This window comes from Pseudopodoces humilis, chromosome 22 (assembly GCF_049639895.1).
Source record: "Pseudopodoces humilis isolate 2021_Gansu_Grassland_sample_001 chromosome 22, ASM4963989v1, whole genome shotgun sequence".
Classification (NCBI taxonomy): Eukaryota; Metazoa; Chordata; class Aves; order Passeriformes; family Paridae; genus Pseudopodoces; species Pseudopodoces humilis.
The window spans coordinates 1340335-1359757 of NC_142221.1; the positions used below are offsets into that span (position 1 = coordinate 1340335).

The following is a 19423-nucleotide window of genomic DNA, read 5'->3' on the forward strand; positions in this document are numbered from 1 at the left end:
GATAAATATTATTTCACTAGGAGAAATGTGTGTAATAATGATGCCCTGTGTGTTTGTGTGTGCTGTGTAATATTCCCCTTTTCCCAGCATTAATGGGAGGTAATTTTAGAAGTCAGTTTTTCATTAAAAGATAGATTAAATGTACAGGATGTCTTTTTTCTTCTCCTTACCATCCTGGCTGCAGATGACTTTTTATGCCCTTTATACTGCTAAACCAAGTAAAGAATTGCGGTGCAATGTGTTTGTGAATAACCAATTAGTTTAAAAGTCAACACATACATTTGTTTGCACATCATATGCTTCTGTTCAAGGAGCTCCTCATAATCACCCTTGGATACTGCACAGGCAGGAGTGAGGGAATATCTAGGAAGAAATGGATTTTTCATACTGATCAAGAAACTTTCTGCCCCATATCCATCCCAGGCAATCATAGGTGTGATTATTGTGAAATCTGTAAAAGATGGGAGAGAGCTGGTAGAGGATGGGAGACTGTCTCCATACACACACTTGGCAGCTTTCACAGATATTTGTGCTCACAAAGAGCACTGTGCTTGGCCTGGGAATGGATATAGGAAACAAAATTAATAATTACACCTTGGAGTTGCTTTGTGTGATGTCTCACTCCTGCCTTGCTCCATAAATCCATTGCCTCTTCCTTTGTCTCCGTGTTTCAGACTGCAGGGCTCTGTGGGCCTTCCAAACTCCATCTGTAAAAACTCAAAAAAAGGAGTTGTTCTTGGAGAAGCCAATTTTCATCCATTTTAGTAACTTGTGAAAAAATCTGTTTAGTACTAAATCCAGTCTGGCTTTTGAATAGCCAGGGATTCTGGAACACAGAAACACTTTGGCAAAGTACAGTTATTCAAAGTCTCTTATCAAATAAATTAGATAAATAAACCAAACTCTTTTTCTCTGCTCTTATGGGTAAATTGAATACAGACAGAACTGCATCTTGCAGCTAACTCTGCTTTTTCCATTGAAAAATAACATAAAATTCCACAGTGGCTACTGGATCTGTCTGGTGGCAAGGGCTGCAGAATTTCTGTGCCCTGGGCAAGGGAAAGGTGACATTTGTCACATGAGCTGGACTTCCTAGGTTACCTCTTGCTTGTGGCATTGAATGTTCATTCTATTTGCACTTCCTTCATATGAAAAGTTGTGTGCTTTTTTGTTTAGAGTAAAGTTGTTGCAACAGCAATTCCTTTTCTCGTGATCTGGCAGTTGTATTTGTTTAAAAATACACGCTCTTTTCCATATCAAAATAATTTTATAAGCTAGAACTACAAACTGCCATTATTCAGTATTCCTTTTTCTCTAAATGGTGGAATTTCACAAGCAGGACTTGAAAAGTGTTCTGTTGATGCACAGGTTCAAGTGTCAGGATCTGAGCTGAGGCTGCAGGTGGACCCTGCCCTGGTGGGAGCCCAAGGAGTGCTGCAGGTCTGGGCTCAGGCTCTGCCCCAGCAGCTCCCATGCTTGGATTTGTCCTCCTTGTGTCAGCTTTACTGGCAGCCTCATCTTGCCCAGGGAAAGCTGTGCTGTGAAGGCAAGATGAGATTTGGGGTATAGGAAACAAATATTTTCTACATCTACTCTTGTTTCTGTGGGTTTTGGTGTCCCAGTGTTGGAATGGGGTCTCTGGAAGAAGCAGAAGTGTTGGTGATTTTAGACAAAATCCAGCCTCTCTCAGCTCGACAGATCTTTCCTGAACTGTTTGGTACCTTAAAGTTAGTTTGCAGTTTCCCGTGTTCCACAGGGGCTCTGTAGAAGGAACAGTTATTTTAATGGAAAATGACAAATTTTTCTTATGATTAAAATATCAAGCCTATCCATTGACTGTTAAATCTAATTTGCTGTGACTGAAATGTTCTCCAGTGAGATAAGATAATCTCCTGTTATAGGTCAGAGGGCTCCAACTGATTTATGGGGGAAAACCTTGGTAGAAAATACAGAGCTGTGTTTTGTGTTCTTATTTTTCAGCTTTTCTATCATCACCTAGTTAGTCATTCTTTATAAGATTTCCATTTAGCAATCCATAAAGTGACTTCAAAGAAGGCTAAAGGTTTATAAGCTGTTGGATAAGCAAGGCTGGAGCTATCACATGAATAATGGAACATGCTTATGGAACTAATTGAATTCATATTAGATGAAGATAAGTACTTAGTAGTGATAAATAATGAGATAGGAAAATGAAACTCTATCAAAAGAACACACCCCTTTCACTATCTTTATTTTCTGCCTGTGCACTGTAGGCTGTTTTAGTCTTCAGATTATATAAAATTGCCCTTTGTGTCAGAAGCTGTGTCAAACTTATCCACAGCCTTTTCCATTTTGTCAGAGAAAGCGATTGTTTCTGTAACTGTTTGTGTAGGAAGGTTATCAGTGTGATGGTGCTGATGGAGGGGGAATGCCCTTGACCTAGGAGCTCCCTGCTGGAATTCGGGCACATGTGGTTTTGATTGACTGCTGGGGATGGTTGTGCTGGGCTCTGAGATGTGGAGCTCTGGCAGCCGACTCCAGCGTGCCGGGATCCACTTAGGAGAACATCCCCCCTTTCCTGCTCTGCCTGGGGCACACAGCCAGCATTTAGAGTTAGAATTAGTGATTGGAAAAGTATTTCTTATATTTTTTTATTAATATTCCAGTTATTCAAGAACTTTTTCTGGGACTTCAGAACTGTAATTCTTGCAGGATTATCCAGGATGAATTTGTGTGAAACTGCACATTGGATTTCAGAATGCTCTTCTAACCTTTTTCCTAAGGAAAGAGGACACTGGTGTATATAATAAAAGCTGTGTGAGCAGATTTTTATTTTACTTCAAGCTGGTACCATTAAAAATGTTCATGTGAGGAAAGAAGCGCTCAGTGACATTCCTGTTGTGTGACACATGGTAGGACACGGTGGCTGATCTCACCTGGTGTCAGTGCAGCCAGGGGAGTGGGGCTGGAGCCCTCAGCACCCCTATTTGGGGAGCACTTTTTGGCACATTCCCCTGCTCCTGTTGGGGGTGAGGATGCCCTGCTCGGGATCCAGTGTGACCATAGCCCAATTAGCATGCACTGAGTCTGAGCTAACGAGCCCTGAGCACAGGTTCTGTGAGACAGGCCCTGACCCTGCCTGGGCTTCCCTTCCCAGAGCACACCCTGAGAGTTCATTGACCACTGGCATCTGCCACTGGTACTGTTAACTGTTAATTATATTTTTGATTGGGGTGAGAAGCAGTAATCAGCTTTTTCCACCCATTTATACTTAGTAAATCAATGCTTTTTCTACCTGTAACTGAGGCAGTGCAGCTTTTCCATTGGATTTTTATGAAGGGCTATAGATTAACTTAAATCCAGGCCTTAAACCCCTAAATGCAGTTAACCACTCACAAATATTCCCGATATGCTGTACGTGGTTTCAGGAGTATTGATGAAAACGCATTTAAAAATATGGCAGATTACTTAAGGAGTTGTCTTTTATCCAGTTATTGGGAAAATGGAAAAAAGAACCATGTTTTAATAAGGGATTCTGGGGGATGTTTGAGGCTGAGTTTGCAGAGGCCAAGCCCTGCAGTACCAAGCAGGCTTCTCCAGAAGCAGAGAGGTTTTTCTCGTGTGCCACAGCACGGGTGCTGTTTGTCACTCAGTTGGCAACAGCTGCTTGTGATAAGGATCTGGGGAATCACCTGTAGAGGCTCGGGGTGCCCGGGCGGAAGGGTGGGAGATGGGCTGGGGGGGCAGCCCACCTGCTGTGCCCGGATCAAAGGGCCCCGGGGTCAGGGGGCACATCCCGCTTAAGCAGAGCTGTCTGCTGAATAGCCATTTCAGATTGTAAATCTGGCCGTGATTTCATTAAGTCCTTCTGGCTGCTCTTGGGGCATGAAATAATAAAATTTTATATCCGCTGCCTTTCCTGCTTCTGGCAGCCAGATTGACACATTGTTGTCTGCAGCGATGTGGTGTTTTCCTTAAGAAAATAAATGGAAACTATTAATTCAGTAGAGACAAGTCATTAAGCAAATGGATTTTAGACTTGTTGTGAATCATACTTTCGTAACAATTTCAAACCTAGTGCACAGGCTAGCTAGAATGTTAGTTCTTGCCTTTCTAAAAGAATTGGTGAAAGGTATGTTACCCTTTTACTGTTACAACATTTTTTAAGATGCTGATCACGTTTGTATCTGGTTATAAAACCTCATGATCGACTTGGTTTATGTTTTGGCAGCAATTTAGCCGTGAAGTTACGCAAACCTGGTTTGTGGGAGGAAAGGCAGGGGGTGCTGGTGTTTGACGGTTATGGAGGGGTTTTTTGTTTTGTTTTAAATTAAACTATTCAATAAAATTGTTCACCTGAAAGAAGTTTAACTTGGGGTTCCTTTATGGCAGAAAATGCAGAACCTGTCAAGGGTAGCCAGTGCTGATAAAACAGCATTTAGCGTGAACTGGTGTTATTGTTATGGATGAATATTGCTTCTAGAGTGGGATGGAGGAGCACCCCTTAATTCTTCTCTTAGAATATGGTTTCTGTGTTTTTGTGAACTTCCACATAAAACCTTTAAATGACTCGAGTGTTTGGCTGCCTGTGAGCGGGGCAGGCACCCGGACTGCGCTTATTTACGGACCTGGTGTTTAAGGCCCCCCGGAGTTTGTTTGAAAAGTTAAGAGACTTTCACAGTAAAGGTGCCATTTCTGAAATTTAAAGTGCTCTTTTCACCAGGAGATAAGTTCTCTCTGATTAAGTCAGTAATTCTTACTAAGCCATGTTTATAGAGGCCATAAACAATGGGTTCAGTGTGCTTGTTAAACCAGCTTTCCATACCTCTCCGCTCTTTTAAAAAGAGACATTTAAAATAAAAGGCAGGTGTAGATGTTAGTTTGATTTAGATGGATTTTAGGTGATTAATTATGGCTACAAGTAATTGGGCAAGGATGGTTAAGAAAGGTTTGCAGGAGTGAGATGTGATGCACATTTTCACTGAATCTCTCCTTTTGACTCAGTACATCCCTGATTTGTGGGAAAATGAGATAAGGAATCTGTAATGTTCATGTTTCCTCTTGGTCCTTGCTTATCCACATTTCTTGACAGCAAAATATGAACCTACTAAATACAGTCCAGTCTGTTGCACAGGTATCACTTGTAAAACTTTGTTCAGCTCTTCAGGAAGTTGTGAAATACCAACTGGGGCTGTGTGTGGCTTCTGGCTGTCCCTTCCCATTTCCAGAGAGCCATGACAACACACAAACTATACTTGTGAAAAATGTTCTACAGGTTTTTGTGATTCACAGAATCCAGTGGGGTTTGATGTGAGAATTGTAGCTGAATGATGGGAATTTTTACTCAAATTCCAACCAGAGAGTAAATACTGTGATTTCCATGTTGGTTGGGCTGATTAGGTGCCAGATCTAGTGAAAGAAACGTGATTATTTAACAAAAGTCCTTATAACTGCCTGATACTAGCTTTATCAAAGGTGATAGTGACAGGAGATGATAAAACCAACTAAAGATTAAGATGAACTGGTCAGTCTGCATTTCTGTAGAATGAGACACAGTTGGACCATCAAAAAATTGTATGTTTTGAATGCATTGCAAGACAGATGCTATTAATCAAGTCAGTCTCCAGTGTTTTATTAAATCTGAGGGTTGCTCTCAAGGGAAATCCACTGCCTTTGTACAAATATTGCAAATCTTTACAGTGAGGTTGAGCTCTTGGTGGTGTAAAGGTGTAGCCCAGCAGAGTTTTACATCAGCTTCCTTTTGGATGTGATGGTTTCAGGGCCAGGTGTGGGGTGATCCCACCGAGCAGCATTTACAGTGCCTGTACCATGAGGGCATCCTTCTGGGGTATCCCCTCTGGCTGAGCCCTGCTTGGCACAAGCCTGGCCCCCAGAAAAGCCCACATTTGGCTGAAGGGGAGGTGCAGATTCACCATCAGAGGTACAGAAACACCCCTGGCACGTTCACTGCTCATGTGCTGCTGCTCTGGCTGCAAGCAAGAGAAGGGTTTCCTTCCTTCTGTCTTGTCCTGCCAGCACTGAGGCTGACAAGCTTCTGGCTTTGGTTAAATACTTTGCAGGACCTTTTTGTTGGAGGTTTTTTGACTCCTCTGAGTATAAGTGAGATTTTTAATTTTCTGAAACAGGAAGGAGCAAATCAGTTTGTCTGGTGCTTCCGGACTCCTAGAAGGAGCAAGGCTCCTGGATTGCTTTAGAGTTTATCAGATGCAGCCAACGGGCTGACCTTTGGTTCCTGCAAGCAAAGTACCTGGTTTGTCAGGCAGTGCTGGTGCTCCTTATATGGAAAGCATTAAATGTAATATTCTTCTATTTAAGTTAAAGAAATGTCTCATGAAGACCTAAACGTAAATGTCCACAAAGTGGGTTTTATGGTTGTTGGGGTTTTTTTAGCCCTAAGTACACAGCAGTTTGCTTTATAGACAGAGGACTGAGCCTTGAAAACTGAGTGTAATTATTTAGCTGCCTAAGGCTCAACTTTGCCATTGTTTTAGGACTTTAGTTCCTTTCTTTTAAAGGAAACTACTCCCTCCACCCCACAAAACCTTAATTAAAAATTGAGTATGTTTTTGTTCACTTTCCTGCTCAGTAACTTTCATTTGGTCCTGTGTGTAAGTAGGTAGATACTTAAACCTTTTTTACAGTGTCATTGGGAAATTTCCTCAATTACCATATTCTATAATTCCAGTTTTCTGATTTTGAATTTTCAAAGCTTTATTTGAAGAGATTAAACCTGTGTGATTAGCCAGCAAAAAAAAAAAAAAAAAAAAAGAAGATTTAAGTCTCCTGTTGGTGGAAGAAGTGTTAAGTGTTTAAATGCTGCTCTGTTTGGTATCAGTGACTCATTTACTGTTGATTAAGCAGGGAAATCAAGTCTGGCAGTGTTTATATTTGCTTAGACCACAGATACCTTTAGACACTCAGAGTCACAGGTACTGATGATGGTTTTTTTGAGGAACACGTTCCTCTTTTCTATTTGTAAGTACTGTTACAGAAGATGTGAACTTCAGACTAGATTAGAAACTTTCTCTCAGTTCATGGGAACAGGAAAGTTCAGACTTGCTGACCAGGATATGGTAGAATTAAATTTCTCTTAGCTTTTTTTTTTCCCCCCCATTTTAATTATTTACTGGTTGGGCTCTCACAGCATCCATTTCACTTAAATGCAGTTGTAAACTTGTCTTTATTAGACTTCCAAAATTCAACCTGGAATTTGGAAACCTGTTCCCGTCCCTGACTTAATGCAACTCTCAACTCCTGGAAAATCCACTCTTTATTGTTATTTAAATTAATTTCCAAATATATTTTTATATTTTATTTAAAACATTATTAATAAATATTATTTTGTTAATAATTAATAATTAAGAAATATTAATAAATATTTTATTTAAAATTTTGTTTTTATTTTTTTTCTTTGCTTGAAATCCTGACTTGACTAGAAACTGTTAAATGTGCAAACAGGACACCAAGACAAACATTGATAGAGGTGCTTGAAATCAGTCTTTGCTTGAGTAATCACAGACCCTGTGGTTTGACAAATTTCAGTGTGCATGTTAAGAACTTCCCTTTGCCAGCTGAAGGTTAATTTTTCTAGCGTTGTAAAATGAATAAATAAAACAAATGATAACAGGAAGTCAGGAATGTTGATTGTCTTTTAAATGGTTGAGGTTCTGTAGAGCCGTGTTGTTCTGCCATCACTTGTGTCCTTTATGCACAACATTTAATTCCCCATACTTACATTTTCCTTTCCCTTCTCCTGAATTTGCTCACATACAGAAAGTAAGAAGCATGGCCCTGGAAGATGTGGTGATCCTTAACGTAGACACCAACACACTGGAAACCCCTTTTGATGACCTTCAGAGCCTCCCCAATGACGTGGTACGTATGGGGTGACTTATCCAAGGGTTCTGTTCCAAGGTAATTTATCCAAGGGTTCTGTTCCTGGTAGCAGTTCCTGCTGTCCCAAAATGTTTGGGGATGTTTGTTCCAACATTTGCAGACATGCATTGAAGCCTCCCAGTGAAAATCAGCTAATGCTCAAGTGAGCTAGAAATCCTGCATCTTTAGTTAACTGTTGTTTCCAAATGAAATTGTGTGGGTTTTTTTCCTGTGACTGCTTCCAGGTGAGCTTTAAGGAATTCTGCGCATTCTATATCCTGAGATACGATATGAAATGGGTGCCTTCATATTCACTTCAATCACTGTTAGAAGTAATTTTCTTTTTCATTCACTCTTTTTATTGGCAAATTATTTCATGTTTTTAATAACTTGATAGTAATGGTGTATAAATACTTGACACTCAAGGGGACACAAAGACATCCCACTTGCTGCTGTTATCATCTCCACTGAAGGAGCTGAGAGGGGAGAGCAGAGGAGTGAGAGTGTCAGGGGCTGTTTTCAAGGCAGAGAGTGAATGTTTAGGAGAGTGTGGCAGGGGAAAATCTGGATTTCCTTTCCTAGTTGGAAATACTGTGCTGACAGTCAGATCCCAACATTTTTATGTGCAATTGAGAAATAGAATTGATGTGCAGGGAGCTCAGTGTAAGCTGGTGTGTGAGGAGAAGCTGCAGTGGTGAATGTCCGGTGCCTCCTGCTGTGGCACCCCGGCATTCCAACGGGATCCGTTCTGCAAAAACAAGGAGCTAGGGAGGAAAGGGCCATCTTGATTGTGAACGTTTTAGCTTTAGTCAAGCATCTAGTCTGTAAAAGTTGATTCCATGATTTTTTCTGGCTTTATATAGTTTTTCATTTTGATTTCACTCCCAGCATCCAAATCTGCCAGCTGGTCACTGCTCGTGCCATTATCCACAACCCGGGAATGACAGACTTGTAAATTTCATGGAATTATGTAAGAAATGTCTGGATACAGTGAACACGGGGCCTCAAACATGTATATGATTTGTCAACAATCAAGTATTATATTAGATTTTATGAGACTTCATTAAAGGAGCTGTTGTGGGCACACTGTAGAACATCAGAAGAGACTTCTCCAATAAACACAGAACTTCAAGCTTTGGAATGTAATAAATTTTAAGAGACTTCCTTCCTTTCATTATTTACTTTTACTTCACTTTTATAACAGTAGAGAGTTGTGTTTTATTAGTTCAAATTTCTTGATTCAGTTTTCCACAGGTCTATTTAAAAGCTCCATTTTATCTCGGAGGATGTTGAGAGCAGAGCAGAGGAAGTGCTGCCAGCAAATTCAATTAACTGTCAGGGCTCACCAGTAGCATATATGGGATATTTTTTTCACAACTGCTATATAAATACAGCTGGGATTAATATTTTTCACAACAAAGCTTTAAGTTGAGTCGTGTTGCGTTGTGTAATTAATGTTTGGGCTGGGGGTTTATGTGGGATTTAGCTCTGGCACATTGTTGCAGTTACCTGGATGATGCAGTTCCTCCTCCAGGTCTCTCCCTTCACACGGTTCCAGAGTTGGCTTTGACCACTAGAGAGCAGCTGCTCTGCTGTGCAAGAATTGAATTTCTGTCAGTTCTTTCATGCATCATGTGTTTGGAACTGTAAGTGGATCAAGTTGTTCATCTCAGCAGGGACAAGCTAAAGCCAATCCATTATACTTTTTTTTTCTTTTCTTTTTTTTTCCTTTTTACTTCCCTGGGAGATTTTGGGAGTTTGTCTCCCCACTGGTCTTAATCTAAGTAGATGCATTTATGATCTAAGAAACTAAAAATGTCTTCAAGAGTTTCCTGATCATAAATGCCTGTTATGTCAAACTACTCTGCTAGTTTTGTTACTTAATGTGAGCAGTGAGCAATTCATGCACTGCTGAATAGACAAAATTTACTTTTCTAAATTAAATCTTATCTATATTCATCAGTGAGCAAAAACATCTTCTCTGTGGTGCATTCACCATCAGGTAATTAATCCAGTGGAAAATTTCTAAGAGCTGTTTTCCCCTCTCTCCTTGAACTGCTTTTGTAAATCAAGTGAATGAAGTCTTATGATTCTTTTAGAGCCTCAGGTAGTGAGTTGTTCTTGAGTTTCATGATAGTAATGTTGCTATCTAAACTGGTTCTTGGAAATCAAGAAATAACTGTTCTTTATTCTTTAATTCTTAGGATCCAAACAAACATAGGACCCAGTGAAAAGTCTTTCCAGTTAGAATTTGTGGCAGAAGAGCTGGACAGAATTCAGGCAGTTCCAGCATAGTCAGCTCAAGTTGTTCCTTTGCCCTAGTTTACCTCAGCAGTACCTGCTGCCTGTCAGGCTTCTGAAGTAGTCAGGTCATGTCCCTGAAAATCAAGATTTGTACTACTGTGTTACTGATTAACTATTTGAAGTGTGAAAACCTGCCCCTTCTTCACCTTCTGCTTCTGATGTATTGCTGGAAATCTGGCAGCATGAGAGCACCCTGGGAAGTAACTTTCCTTTTAAAATAATCAATATTAAAAAAAGAGATTTATTAAGGACTGTGATTACAATAAGTGCATCTGCTGCTGACAAGTCTCCTACACCACCGTCTGTGTTGCAACGAATAGCAAAGAGGGGGTAGTAATTTTTTTTTATGCAACCCGTATGGATTTTTCATGTATTTCCAAATAAGTGTCATCTTCTAGTCATAGTTGTAGTCAGAGCCCCACGTTACAAGGAATGAAGTACGAGCTTGCTCTGTCAGCTCGTAGCTGTTGCTAAATGAAGGCCGGGGCGTGTGCTGGGGGAGGCTGTGGGGCCGCTGCGTCCCGGCCTCGGCTCTGCCCCTCTGCACCGAGGAACCACGGTCAGGAAACCAGGGCTGCTGCTTTTCACACAGGGAACGAGCTGCTGCTTCCAGGGCAGCCAGGAGTACCAAACTGCAGCTCTGTAGCCAAACCATTTTCCTAAAGGTGAATCCATTTTTAATTCTTACGCTGTGGTTGCAGTAGAACGTTTCTTGCTTTATTCATGTTGACAACTGAAAAGCCTTGGACCTAATTAAAAGAATTTCCACTAGCACCTTTACTGAACCATTTCATTCTGCTGCATTGCACAGATTGCATTCTGAAACATGGTGAGAGTTGAAATCGGACCTTTAAACCTCAACTGCCAGAAGTATAAAAATCTTTAAAAAATACTCTCAGGGTAGACTGAATGTATATGTGTCTGTTTGGCTAGAAATAAGCCTCATTTTCAGTGGTCACAATTTGAGGGTTTTTTTTAAAGTATCACTGTCTCTTTTAGGCAGGAAACAACCCTAATTCTGCTTGTATAGTCTACTTTGTATTACATATTAATTTTTTCCAGAGAGTACACAAGGGTGTTTTGGCATGGATTTTTTTTTGCTGCTTGTTAGTATATTTAAAAATGTTTTTGTTAACATTTTTTTTTTGTTAAAAAATTAACATGCCTGTTGCAGTAATCCCACATATATAAAATGGACATCCTACAGTGTTCAGGGAAGTATAGCAAAATACCAGTCAATATTCTGCTTCTGTCCCAACCAGGGGAGCTGAAGAAAGGCTGTGAACAGCCCTCTGAACTCCTGGTTTGTTTAAAACAAAGCACAGAGCTTTTTCCTCCTGTAAAGATGGAAGGTTCTGTATCTTCACATGAACGTTTAAAGAAAACCCCTTATAACAGTGTCAGAAATAGATTAGAACGTTTTTCAGAGCTCTGGATATTTTATTACACTTTTAAGAACTACCTTTAAATGGCTTATATAAGTTAATACACAAAATAAAAGCATATTTCAACCTTACAAGTCTAGACCCCTTCAAACATGAAGTGTGCTGTTTGGGTTTGACAATCTGGTGAAGCTTTTATATTTAGAGGATTACAGAACTCCTTGAGGAACGGTTATCTCAGTGAATAGGAGTGAGCTTATTTTACGGGCTTCAGACTAAATCTGGTATCGTGTTATGTTAATATGGGTTTGTGGGCTCATTAATGCGTGGATCATTGGCATAAGCATTCAGATATATAAACAGTGCTGGACACGCTCTTGGTTATTTCTGTTATACTAAATAATGAAATGCCTTTTACAGCAGGATCTGCAGAAGATTTAAAAGGAAATGTCTTTGCAACTGTTCTAGTAAACACAAGTGCAAAGATAACATCTAAAAGAAAAGCGAGTAGTGCCCAGCATGGAATCTATATTTAACACTTGTGGAGCACGACAAGGAGTCACGGTGTCCTCCCCAAATCCAAGACTGCTGCAGGAGGAAGTTAACTTAGAGCTGTGCTACGGCAGGGGTTGAACCGAGACATTCCCAAACAGTTCAGGAAAATCAGGCTGCCCTGGGTGACCGAGGCAGGCTGGTGGCAGCATCTCAAGGCTGAGAAAACTCAGCTCATCTGGTAGCATTTTGGAGATACGGATGAGGCCACAGCAAATTTTCGTTGAAAGCCAGAGGATGGGAAGATGGTCTTGAAAGTGACTTTGAACATCTGAAGCATCAGCTTATATTTTATGAGGTGTAATTCATAGTCTCCGAAAACAGTTAGTTAAGGTCACTACCAGAGGATCTGCTCACTCTGTCAATAATATTCCTACAGCATTTCTTGCACAGTGTGAAGTACACAGAGCTACCCCATGGAGATTTTCAGTATGGTGTTTGGAAAAGGAAGATTTGCTAGTTATTGGCTCTTTCTGTTAAATTCATCATATGGATATTTATGGAGTCAGACATGTTCTCCTGCAAATCGGGCTAACTAGGGATTCCTGCCGTTCTGCCTTTTCCCCTGAAATTGTGGCTCCTGCCTGCTTTTTGTGTCAGGTATTTCACTAAACTCGGGCTTTGCTCGTGGCGTGGCCTCGGCCTCTAAAAGCATCTCCTGAATGCCTTTCAAGAACCAGTGCCGCAGTATTTGGGTTTTCTTGGCCTGCGTTGTGTGAGATCTGTGTCGGAACCTCAGCTGATCCTGGTGCTGTGAGGGGCCGTGAGGGAATCCTCCGAGAATCGTGAGGGGCGGCAGGGGCAGGACACTGCGGATCCCGGGCACGGCCGATCCCTCGGCAAACAACTCCAAAAACGTCTGAGAAAAGGCAAAAAGCCGGCGAGGGAAAGCGAGAGGAGTAAAGAACGGCGGGAGGGGCTGTCGGGACTGACATCAGAGGAGGGGAGGCGGGGCTGGGGCGGGGAGTTGGGCCGGTAAAAGGCGGCGGCAGGGCACGGTGATTAACTTTCTGTCTTTGTTTCTCACTATCTGCTGTATTTTAATTGCCAGTAGATTAAATTAACTTTCCACATTCGAGCCTGCGGCTCGTGGGTACACATTTCCTTGAGTCCCCGTGCCTGGTGTGAGTGTTTGGCCCGGGTGCTGCTGAGGGGCAGCGGGAGGGCGGCAGGGCCGGGCTCGGGGGCTGCTGAGGGTACCCGCACAGCCACAAACGGCCCTCACGGAGTCATTGCCCGTCCAGGCTCTGAAATGAGGAGGAATATAACCTTAACAACCCCTTGTATTTGTGGCAAATAGATTTTTCAAGCTTTCGGGATTTGTTCCTAGCCTTGGTGATGATGGACGGCCTGGTTGTGCGGAGCAGTTTCTCTTATTAATCTGATGTTCGAATTAATTTAACTGCAATTCTTTCATGGATTCTAATCAAGAGTGACACAGTTTCATGGACTACCTTTAAAAGAGTACTCAACAGCATGTTAACAGTGGATTTTAAGTAGGGGGGAAGGTTCAATGAAGCTTTTAGTTCTGAATAGAATCCAATCATATCTTAGAGAAGCAAAACAGCTTGAAAAGTAATGCTGTTAGAACTGAAAAATTCACCTCTGAATTCACAATGTCACCTTTTGTCATAACTGCTGCTGTGGTTAGCACATTTTTCATTTAGCTGTGCCCCGATGTGTTGCGCTTTGTTTGTGATATGAGAGTGATCTAGACCTGCTGTGTGATTTCAGGTTTCTGCACTGAAGAACAGATTGAAGAAAGTCTCTACAACCACTGGAGATGGTGTTGCAAGAGCGTTTCTGAAAGCACAAGCAGCTTTCTTTGGGAGCTACAGAAACGCCCTGAAAATTGAACCTGTAAGTAGGCAATTAGTTGGCATAAGATGTAAATCTGCAGCTGTGGTGGAGAAAAAACCTAACAATTCAAAGTGTAGCATAACCAGCTTTTCCTGAGGTCAGTGTGGTGGCTCTTCGGCTGACTAGTACTGAAAACAGTGTTCAAGTCTCCAAAATGAAAGAGGTGCAACAAGCACAATCCATCACACAGGGAATAACCTTCCCATGGAAAGGTATGGGTGTTGCTTGGTTTTGAAGGTAGTCAAATTAGAGGAGAGATGATAAAAAAGAATAAATAAATGATCATAAGAGGCTAGTGCAGAGCTGACCATTCCCTCCTCTGCAAAACCCATCTGTTCATTGTGTTTTTTTGTTGAAAGGTGGTGTATTTGGCATTCTCTTGCTCTTTCAAGTTTGATGAAAAGGTCTGGCCTGCAGACGTGTGATAAATTTAATTTTAACCATGATGTTAAATGGTTACATGGCCAAAAGTTGGACTTTGGATATAGTGTTTCTTGAGGATTTCAGTAGCTAAAGTATCTCCAATACTGTAGTTTGTCTTGTTATCTTTACAGCCAGAAGGAACACATAGCTCAGACTGACTTTTAAACAGCCCGGTTATCACCATCAAATAAGCATCATCTCAGTGGTTCATATTCAGGTTTCAAAAATTACTTTTCAAGTCAGCACAAGTCCTTCCACATCTTACTGGGGAAATCTGTGTGTGTGGAAAAAATAAATAATTTTGAATCGTGTGTGTATGTCTGGGTGTAAGAACTGGGCTTTTAAAGCATCTCAGGTGAAATTGTGGAGGTATTTAAAATGGGGACTATATAAATGACAAAGATGGAAGCAGCAAGGCGCTCTGGCTGTGAGCCTCCTTTATCCCTGCTGGGGAGACACTGACTCCCCTCCATCCCTGCAGGCTTCCTTGTTCTCCAGTGCTCCTCCCTGTAGTTGCCAGGCAACTCTGGGAATATTGGTGTATGCTTTGCCTGGATGTGTGTGTGAGATTAACTAGTTAAGGGGTTTATGAAGGAGAATAAAAATTTAAATTGCTGTTCTGGAAATACCATCTGGTATTTTGAAGGCTGAATGTTAAAGATGAACATTTGAAATGAGTTGACAGTGGCACGCCCCTAGAAAGTGCAACTTTGAGGGACAGCTAACCTGAGGAAGTAGCAGAAATCGTTTGGTTTGCTTATCATTCCATCAAAGAAAACTTGTAAATATAGCTGCACAAATATGTCATGAAATTCACTTTAACAATCAGGAAGTGGAAAATTTCAGGGCTTTCTTTCCTAAGGCTTTTTGTAAATCAGTAGTTTGATTTGTGATTATGCCTTTCAGTATTAAAATTTAGATAAAGCAAATTTGCAGGTGTTTCATGTTCATGTATCAGCTTCACGTGGAGTAAATACAGGACATAAACAATACCAAACATGAGATGGTTCTTTGCATTTCATGTCCTGTAACTCCAGAAACCTGACTGTTCATCTAAAATCATCGATAATTAGAAAATAAATTCAAAGAAGCAGCAGCTTTTCCTCATTTCATAGTTTCTGTCTCATAAGACAATTCAATTTCATAGACTATCTCATTGGTATGAGCTGACTTTTTGGGATAAAGAGTGTGAATCTATTTTTCATTATTCTGTGTAGGCCCATAATGTGTCACCGAGCAGGCTCTACATTGACATTATTATACTTTAGCATAGTAAGAGCTCTTGTTCTGCTCAGAATCTTTTACTCTAGAGATACAAGGCTGTGTAACGTACATATAAACAGAACACTGGCAAGGAGTTTCTGTTGCCATGAACTTTCTGAGCCCTTTGGTAACTAGAAATAGCATGAAAAAAGATATCCAGGTACATAGCTGGCAAGCATAATAATAATAATAATAGTAATATTTACTTGACAAAATAACTGCTGCAGTGCTGTTTCTTACAGTGTTTCCCGTAGCTACATGAAGCCAGTTTTAAGTGCAGAGGAGTATCTGCTGACTGTGATGTGCTTACAGCCCCACAAAGCTCTGTTGCTGTTAAGTCTAGCCAAACTCAGCAGCAGCTGGGTGTTCACTGGGCTGTACTGAGGCAAATTATCCTGATGCTTATGGCTTAAATGTCTACCTGTGACACCAGTGTGAGCATTTTGTTCACTCAAATGACTTTTTTCAAATTCCCAGGTTTTTTGTTGTTCGCAGAGGGAGTGCTTTTATCTCTTCTAAATATGTAATTCACACAAGTAGGTCATCTTCAGCAGAACGATCTGTGCGAATACGAGGTGTGTGTAAAGGTGCTTGGTAGGTCTGAGCAGCTGGGGGATGTTGGGAAGCGAGGCTCAGATTTTCGGGATGGGAGCCGCGGCTGTGCACTTTCTTCTGCTGACACCTAGTGGTTCCAGGCATTTCAGTCCGACTCTCCCAGTGTTTGTGAAGAACAGCCCCCCACTTGGGGGTCGAGATAAGCTCCGGGTGGGCTGGCCCGGAGCAGCGGGGAGTGGGTGTGACCCAGCAGGACGCGGGGGTGCAGGGTGGTGCTTCGAGGGGTTTGTCCCCTCCTTGCTGTGGGAGCTGCACTCTGGGCTGGGACCTACAGGCATCCCAAATGACGAGAGTACTGCCTGTCCTATGGCACCGCAGTGATTCTGACAGGGCTGGTACTTGTAGGAAACCACTGCATTACATCCTGTTACCGTGTTGTAAATACTCCTCCATGAGCTACACCTTTCACATGAGTACTGATACCTCCTTGCATGCACTGAGAAGTACTGAGGATAAGTGAATCTCTTCAGTAAAGCATCAATTAATTCTCTCTCATGATTAATTATTCTGTCTTATTCAGGTTTACTTGCCTGAGCAGCCATTAGTTGTAAACTGGATCATTTCTGGTTATTTGACTTGTTCTGAATTGATTTGGTTTAAATTTAACCTAAATATTCCTTGGATGCAGCCACTTAAGAGTAAGCAAGAAATCTGAGGCAGAGTCAATGTGCTTTCTCTATTTCCACGCTTTTCATGTGCTTACATTGCTGAAGTTACTTTCTAATTTGTGAGCTGCTGATCCTAATATGAAACTACTTACTGAAACTCACAGATGTTTTATTTACTGTGGTTTTCACACTGCTTTAGCTGAACTACACTGGTGGGGGGAATGTGTGTTATATGCACATTGCTGCCTAAGTTCTGTTGTCCTGTCAAAGCCTGATAATTTATATTTGGATTTTAAATAGAGAAGATGATGTACTACCAATTTTCATAACTGTAACTTTGATACTAATTTTCTCATAATAGAATGCAGTTTGAGCAATCAACATAACACAATTCAATTAAGAAGATAATGCATTAATTATTTTATAGGAATCTCTTGAACAGACACAATAAATGCCTTCAACAATTCCAGATTCATGAGATCAGAGTCAGAAAAGTAGATGATATTTGGTGCAGAGTAAGAAAGCAAATGCCAGATGAGTCAAAAAGGAAATTTTGTTGGAATGTATGTGCAGTAATATAAAGCAAGTGCATGCTACGTACTGGTGCATAATTCATTTTGCAAAGGCTTTGTAGCATTCAGTGCTTTATCTACTATGAAGTATGATTGTTGCCATGGTGAGTTATTTTTTTAAGTTATTCAGTGGAAGAGTAAATAGTCATTTCCAACTCCCAGTAATTGCCACATGCCAGTTCCTTCCTCTCCATGGCCATCTTCTGCCTAGCTTCTTTTCCTTGCATGTATATTTTAAAGGCACACACTGCATGCAGAGTAGATACTTCCCTGTCACCAGAGCTGTCTCCACAGTTCAGAGCTTTAGGGGTGTTTGTCCATCTGTAGAAAATATGAAGAAGGATGATCCCTAATGCTTATACAGCTGTTATGTAACTGTTAAAATGAACCCCAAGTTGTAGGGGAAACAGTGAGCAGAAGCTTGTTAAATAGAACTTTTTGTTTTACTTGCAGTTTTGTTGTGTTCCGTTTTAAGTCGGTGCTGATGTATAGCACCAGGAATTTTCTCCCACCCATCTTTACTCTTTTCCTGTTCAAGTGCTTGAGCTCTCAAATCCATACCTGTAGAGACAGTCTAGGGGTGCCTAAATGACAGTACTTTCTAAATGTCATCCTGGTGACTTTACTGACAGGTAGGAGTAGACAATGAGAGTGGCACTGACAGTGTGTAAAATCTGATTTTTTGTGATAAAAACAGACATAAATTGAGTTTCTGTATATCCTGGAACTGAAAGTTAAGGCTTTTTACTTCCTACTCTGAGGATTCTCTGTTTTGTGACATTTTAAAGACCCAAGGTTTCAGCAGCCTCCCTTAGAAGCCACCTGTAACTATTGCTGTGTTTTACCATCTATGGGAAGGTCTGAATTCACAGTCACTGACTGGAAAAGATTTAGTGGGGAAACACAGTTTTGTTTGTTTTCTGTGTGATGTTTGTTTTCATTTCTGTTCTGTTGCTGTTTCCTCTCTGAGCCTTACTGTTGCTATAGACAAATTTCTGCTTTTGCTGTTTTAAACCTTAAAAATGGCTCTTTTTCTAACAAGCAGTTACTGTTCTTCAAAATGGCATTTATTATTCTACATCTAAGTCTGTTGAGATATACATATGTTAATGAACCTGAAAAGATGTTTTCTTTAATCTCTTCTAGCAGTCTGGTATGTAGTAAATAGAATTGTTTTGTAATTTCCAAACTGTTATAAGATCCTGTATTATCTAATTCTGTATGCCACGCTAAGGGGAGGGGGAACCCAGGGAAGGGTTCCTGAGGGGAAGGTAATAAAAAGTAATAGTTGAGAAAGTTAACATGACCCTCTGCTGATTGTGGTGCTTCTGCCTGGAAAGGTGCAGGGAAACTTCCCTGTCCATCATACATGTTAAAGTAAAACTCCAGTAAAACCCAACTCAAAGCAAGAATAGCAAACACCCCCCTCTAAAATCCATCATGGGAATGGTTTTGGGCATAGGAACTTTGCCAGAGTAAGGGATGGGGTGCTCTGCATCTGGCTGTGCAGTAACAGCAGAAACGTGAATTTCCTTCGAGTGTGGTGTCAGAATGTTGATGTGCACAGGTCTGCTTTGAGATTATTAATGTTTACCTGCTTCATGCTGATGTTTAGAGTTTTGTGGTCACTTAGTTTGTGGAACCTTTGGGCAGTCTGAGAACCATCTTTGGCTGTGTTGTGTGAGTAACTTTGCAGCCCCCATAGAAGTTGTGCGTTCAGCTGTCAGCCTGGATCTTCTGTGGTGGTGCTGCAGCAATAAAAGGAGCTTTGTTCCAAAGCCTCTCAATTTCCCTGTTACAGGGCAGGCTGTGCAGGGAGCAGCACTCTGTGTTCTGTCACCTTTGCTGTGCGAGGATTTGGACAGTGCTTGTTTGGATGTGCCTCTCACACCTGATTCTGGGATCTGTGCTGTTTGCTGCACTTGTTTTTGTTTCTTGTCCGTTTGTTTCAAGCCTTTGGTTGTTTGTT

General features: G+C 41.1%; 1 protein-coding gene across 5 annotated transcripts in view; it reads left to right on the forward strand.

Annotated features, from left to right (window-relative positions):
* DENND1A (DENN domain containing 1A) overlaps positions 1-19423 on the forward strand; it is a 153587-nt gene that overhangs the window by 82475 nt on the left and 51689 nt on the right. For all 5 annotated transcript variants that reach the window (XM_005529246.3, XM_088065948.1, XM_014257980.2 and 2 more), the window contains exons 12-13: positions 7774-7875; positions 13848-13973. In XM_005529246.3, the coding sequence (XP_005529303.2) occupies positions 7774-7875; positions 13848-13973 (228 nt within the window). The remainder of the gene's footprint in view (positions 1-7773; positions 7876-13847; positions 13974-19423) is intronic.